A 6,865-nucleotide genomic window follows, 5' to 3' on the forward strand; every position below is an offset into this window, starting at 1 on the left:
ATTTTCATCGCAACTCTTTCCTCTAAGTCCGATGACAAACTCACCTCTTCCTTGGGTGGAAGCCCCTCCGATGACTCACCAAGCTCAGATGTTGTCTTTCCTTTGACTCCGGCTTGCTTTGGACAGTTCCGCAACTCATGCAGACCACGGCACAAGAAGCACTTTACTTGCTTCTTATTGCTCCTTTTTGCCCTTTTGGCTTTGGCTTTTCCCTTGCTCGAACCAAGATTCTTGGGCTCCTTGTCTGCTCCATCGTTTCCTTCGATGACAGACTTCCTCGGACACTTCCGCAACCTATGCGGACCATGACACAAGAAGCACTCCGCTGGCTTCTTTTCGCTTTTGACCTCCTTGGCTTCGACACCCCTTGCGTTCGAACCAAGTACCAAGGCCTTACCCACCTGCTTCTCCATAAGCGCGGATTTCTTCGGACATTTCTTCAACATGTGTGGACCGTCGCAAAGAAAGCATTTCAGCTTGTCCCTTTTCCTCTTGGGTATCTTTTTCCCAACTCGTGGTTTCCCATTACCACCATTGTCGCCATTGCCATTGCCATCAACATTATCTTCCTTGTAATCCATTTCACATACGCCCCTTCCATCGGACTTGGAAGACCCAAGCTTGTATTTCCCTAGACCAAGCTTCACCACGGACTCAACTACCGTCATGGCTTCCGACAGCTTTTGGACACCTCTTTGTTCCACCTTCTGTCTGACCCACGGCTTCAATCCCTTTTCAAAAGCAAGCAATGCTTCTTCATCAGTCACATCTGAAACTTGGAGCATGAGTTCCTTGAACTCTTGAACATACTTCCCCACTGTGCCCAGTTGCATTATCCCTTGCAACTTTGCCCGAGCTTCTTTCTCGACAAATTCTGGGTAAAACTGTCCCTTCAACTCGCATTGGAACTCTTGCCACGTCCCAATCTCACCTTTCCTTTTATCTGTGGTCCTACCTCGCCACCATAAAAGCACAATGTCAGTAAGAAACATTGAAGCAGTGTTTACCTTAACCGCATCCTCCATGATGCCTTTGGCACGGAAGTAGTTTTCCATCCTCCACAAGAAATTGTCCACATCACATGCAGATCTTGTCCCCACAAACTCTTTCGGCTTTGGGACATCCTCGTTACTGAGTGCTGCATTTGCCACTCCTTCCTACGACTGCTCGACACAATGTCAGCTCTCCCTCGAGCTCCTCTATTCTTGTGATCAAAGCCCTCGTCGTGGCCATTGTTTCCTCTTTCAAAGCCATCATCATGGCCTCGAGAGCATCATTCCTGTCCGACAGCTTATCCCTGTGTGAATTAAACAACTCGTTTACCTTATCCATGGTGGAACCAAGAGACATCTTTACATAGTCTCTGGACTGCTCCTTCCAGTTTGCTATGCGATCCTCGACCCCATCGAGTGCCTCCTTTACATCGTCCATGAATCCCTCGAGTTCTCCCACACGTTCCTCTACTGCCGATAATGTCTCCCTCAAAGACTTCCTCGCCCACATTTGTTCGAACTCTTCTTTCGACATCCTAACGGTGCCTTTGAACCAGCAACTCGAATATTACTTGGTTCAAATCTTGGCTCGGATACCACTTGTCACGGGCTAGACCTTTCGTCTCGCAAACCGTGCGGCCTTAGGCGATCCGTTTGCTCCAAACTCGCCTAAGTCAGCCTTTACACCCAAAAGTGAGGATTCCTTAGAACTCCTCTAAGGCACCAATTTGTATAGCGGAAGCGATTGTGCCAAAAGAAGCTACAGAAGAACAACAGAAAGAGCGCTTGCAAAGTGTTTGAGTAAATGCTCTCAATTCTTATTCACAAAGAATAATGAAACAATTCAAGAGTGAGTACAAATGAGGGGGAGGCTCTCTATTTATAGTTGAGCTCCCCCAAAATCGATGGCTACAATTAAAAGCTGTATTCAATTAGGACTCTAAGTTTACAGAATTAGAAGCTGTGTACAATTAGAACTTCTAAGACTACATAGTCCTATCTTCATTATCGGGCCAACCAGGCTTCAATCTGACAGGCCTGTCCAACAGCTCTTTGAATCGGGCCAGTTCTCGTAGGCCAAATGATCCCCATCTAAGCAATAGACCTCCATTGGATGCATTTGGTGTGATGGTCACGGGCTTTGAACTGCGGCCCGTGACACTAGAGGCTACACTAGGTATCAACTTTCGCACGATGACTTGTTTAATTATTGGTTATATTCTTATTTCTTTTAATGCTTGCATGCTCTTGATTACCAATGCTTGCATGCTTTTTGTTTACACATTGTCCAACTTAGAACGGTGTGGATCTTTATCGAAATTAAAAGCATCGGTGCAAGAAAAGCATCAAGATTCACACTGTGAAGCATTTGACTGTAGCAAAATAGACACCGATGGTTTAACACCCTTTCTCTTTCAATTTTTTTTCAAATGGTAAATAAATGTGTAGCAACAAAGGCATTGTTACATTTAGCTTTGCTTTATGGTGATGTTTTCATTATAGTGACCATGAAAGCGTTACCATGTGGAATATTTTATCACAAGAAAGATAAACTGCAGCGAGTTTTATCAAGTCTTTCCAAAGCGAGAGGTTTTCACACTTACAGGTTTCCAAAGCGAGATGTTGAAAACATGGATCCGATCTTTCCTTAAAAGAAATATTAGATTTGAGAACTTGGAACACAACACAATTATATGCTAAAAATATATAATATGACGATCACCATAAAAGAAAGGGGTAGTATATTTAAATGATTGGAATTGAAGAATTCATCCTAACAATCTTCTTTCCATGAAATATTCTTTTTGCGTTCTTCATCGACAGTCTCGACTTTCATTTTCATATACTTATCAAATATAAGTATTGTATTAACCAAATCATTTTCATATGCTTATCAAATATAGCATCTAGTTTAATGAATTCACTTTAAATTGTAAATGCTATTGACAAATTTTTAATATTTATATTTGGTATATAAATATTATCCCTTTTAAAATTTTAATCCAAATATATGTAATATTTTACTTAGTTAGGTTTATGTTTTCTATGTTATGTTAGTATATAATATGAGTTATATATTCAAATACATTTTAAAATAAAATAATACAAATGTGTTAAAAGCATTAATTAAAAATAAAAATAATTTTTATAATAATACAATCTTGTCAATATCTAATTACAAATATTTAATTTTTATATTTAAATATTTAAATATAGTTTATATATTCTAATTAAATTTTATAAATAATTATTATTAATTACTTAGAAATATTTAAGATTAATATTATATATTAAAATATTAACAATAAGTTATAATAAATTATTTTTTATATTTTTACTAAAATATCACAATATTAACTAATTTGAACATTATTTAAATACATATTTGTTACTTTATAATCTCATGTCTAAAATGGACATTTTATTCTTCAAAAACACTTTTTGTCAACCATGCCTAACACTCAAATTTCTCAAGAGCACTTCTCAGAAGCAATAAAGAACTGGCCATTAATATAGAATTTTAGGCATGTTAATGATAAATCATTTTATGCTTTTTTTTAAAAAAATGTTTGAAATAAATGATTAGATTATGATTACTTAATAATATTCCAATAACAAATAAGGATTAAGAGAATTACATGCAATCTCAAAGTAGTACTATTATCATATTTAAGAAACTAGGGTAGATACATAGCTCATGCCAACTTGTTTGATAGGGTTACCGTATGGCATTAAAATATGCTTCTGCTCTTAAATGATGAAATGAAAGGTTGTGACGTCTGTTATCCGAATTCTTACGTTTGTTAATAGTGTAAATCCTAAAACCCCACTTGTTTTGTAGTTTATGACGTAATAATTACTCTACTTTAGGATTAGGATTTTTTCCTAAATAAAACATATTAAATTCTATTCCCGTTTAAAATATCAATTTGGGTGCAGGGTTTCTGATTTCAGATTGCTGCCACTTTACCCTACGCATTGAAATCCTTTCATTCATTTTATTCTCTACGCATTAAATTAAAAAATAAACTCATTATTTTATTATTTTAAAAAATAAAAGTACTAAAATTATAAAATTTAAAATTTAAAGTTAATTAAATACATATTAATTTTTTATAAAGTTAAAAGGGAAAAAAATCATTATTAAAATGTTAGGATAAAATAATTTATATTTATTACATAACACATTTACCTTATCCATCAACCACGTGAGCTTAGGCCTTACATTGGTTTACGCTATGAGTTTTTGAATTGATCCAAGAAGTCCGACCCCATATCAACAAGGCAACTAAAAATAAAGGAAAAATATCTGAGACGGTGCTCCAGCTCAGGTGCACACTGAAGCAGCAGATAACCCCAATCTCTTATGACGTCAAGTCTCCCCAATGTTTTCAGTTGGGGAAGGTAAGCTCCACGTCTTATAATTTGTTTCTTTATTATTTAGCCCCAAACCACCGCATTTGCAACTTTTTCTCATAAATAACCTAAAACAATTAATTAAAATTATGTAAAAAATATCTGTTTTAAACAATGAATCTCGGTGCCAGCATTGCCATTGGCGATATCAGACTAAAGTGTAATTATACAAAAATTTAAGGATTAAATGAAGCAATTATCTTTTTTAGATTAGATGAAAAAGAAGGTTGATGTAATGATTGGGGCACTCAATTAAATAATTTTATATTTTAATCTATTTATGTGTTACATTTGTCTCTTTTAAAATTAAATTTAAATAATACTTAAAAATATAATAATAATAAAATAAACCTTTTTATTTTTAAAACAATAAAATTTAAAAATTATATAAAATTTTATTTAAATTACCCAAATATATCCCTCAAACGTTTTTCTCAAGTCAAAATAAAATGTTTATTTTAAATAAGAATTTTATATAGGTTTTAAGTTTATTGTTAAAAATGGAAAAAAAAAGGTTTAATTTTAACATTATTATATTTTTAAGGACTATTTAAATTTAATTTTAAAAAAAGATAGACCGACTAAAATTTTAAAAACATTTAATTGGGTACAGCCGACAAGGTGCTAGCCTTTTTTATCCAATCTAAAAAGAGTAACTGTTTTATTAGGTCCCTAAACGTTTTATATAATCATATTTCAATCTGATAATGCTGTCAATAGTAACGATAACATCCAAAAAAATTATTTTTTCAAAAAATCTGTCAATGATTGGTCCATTATGAAAGATGATGCTATCACTTTCAATGGCGATACCGAAGTTTCCTCTTCAAAATGAATTATTTTCTTACATGATTCGGTAAGTAAATTATTTTCGTAAATAATTAATTTATATGAGTTATTTTTGAAAAAGATCCGGCATTTGATCTCCTCTTGCACACGTGGTGGGCCCCACTCGTGATGTAATAGAACACGTTTGTTGACGTAAGTTGGGCTAAGGCTAATGAGTCAGTCAGGTCAGAGGTGGCACTTGGCTGACCTACGCTTCCCGCATCGTCCGCCGGCAACCTTTTCTCTCTTAATGTTCATCATTGAACTCACCGACTAGGCGTGTGGGTCACATTGACATAATTTAAAAACGAAGGACTCGTTACATGCATCCATCAGATGATGTAATGTTGGTCATGAAATGGCAATGATGGCGTAAGATTACGCAGACAAGAAGCTTCTCTTCTGTCTACGTACATTGTTTTCTTTAATTTCGGTAAACGTCATTCCCCTGTTTTCTTCCTTAAAATCCCGGCTTGCAACAGTGTTTTTCACAACCAATAAATAATTTAATTTCTTCATTACACATTGGATCTGAAGAAAAAAAGAAAAGACTCGGTAACACATTACTATTTAGTTGTTTGTATTTGGACATTGCAAAAAATGACACCAGATCTACGTCACCCACTAAGCTAAACAACCCAGCCGCGTAAGCCTAACTGCCCTTGACGCCTGACCCTTTCAAAATCCCCTTCTTTACCCGTACTTGCTTATATATATACACAGACACACCTACATATGTATAAGATATATTCTCTTTTGCTATCTTGCTCACGTTACTGGTGTCTAGTTCTCTGCTATTTCTTTTAAAATTTTCAGGATGCAACAAGCAATTCCATACAAATCCTGGCCTCTGCCATGCATCGACGCAACTTCCCATCGTGCCCGTTCAACAACAACACTTGGCCACAACGGACGCGGGAAAGACGTGCTTAATATAGTGTCGGAGAACGCTGTGATAGTGTTGGCCAGGAAGGGTTGTTGTATGAGCCATGTAGTGAGGCGTTTGCTGCTGACACTGGGCGTAAACCCTGCGGTTCATGAGATTGATGAGGAGGATGAGGCTGGTGTTTTGAATGAATTGGGGACGATTTGCAAAGGTACCGAAAACAATAAAATGGTTCAGCTTCCGGCTGTGTTTATTGGTGGGAGGTTGTTTGGGGGATTGGATAAAGTCATGGCTACGCATATTAGCGGCGACTTGATTCCGGTGCTGAAAGATGCCGGTGCCTTGTGGCTTTGACTTTGACTTTGATTCATCCTGTATTTTTTTCCCTCCTCTAATAGGTTTTGGTTTTAGAATTAACCCAATTGGGAATGTAACATTGTTACATGAATATAGAAATCAAAATGGGATTTCTTGATTTTATTACAATGATTCTCAATTAAGGAAATGGAAGACCTCTTTTTTATCGATCAGTGTTGGTAATCTGTTTCCAGGATTTCTTCAATGAATATTTTTTTGTTTGAATGTTACAAACTTTTGTGTTCTTGTTTGGTGCTAAAGATGAGATGTATGGTCCTTGTATCACATGGAAGTTAGTGATTCCTCTCAGTTTTTGGTCTGACATAACACCTAACTCTTATTGCGATAGCACATGTGCAGATGTCGTGTTCCTGTCAGTCAAACA

At 35.9% G+C, this 6,865-nt stretch overlaps 1 protein-coding gene across 1 annotated transcript; it reads left to right on the forward strand.

Moving 5' to 3' along the window:
• The first annotated feature begins 5,794 nt into the window (after positions 1 to 5,794).
• LOC105794843 (glutaredoxin-C9) lies at positions 5,795 to 6,653 on the forward strand. The gene has a single exon (XM_012624202.2). It carries the CDS (start codon positions 6,055 to 6,057, stop codon positions 6,475 to 6,477), a length of 423 nt encoding a protein of 140 aa, XP_012479656.1. The 5' UTR covers positions 5,795 to 6,054; the 3' UTR covers positions 6,478 to 6,653.
• The last annotated feature ends 212 nt before the right edge of the window (positions 6,654 to 6,865 follow it).

The sequence above is a fragment of the Gossypium raimondii genome, chromosome 3 (assembly GCF_025698545.1).
Source record: "Gossypium raimondii isolate GPD5lz chromosome 3, ASM2569854v1, whole genome shotgun sequence".
NCBI classification, from domain to species: domain Eukaryota; kingdom Viridiplantae; phylum Streptophyta; class Magnoliopsida; order Malvales; family Malvaceae; genus Gossypium; species Gossypium raimondii.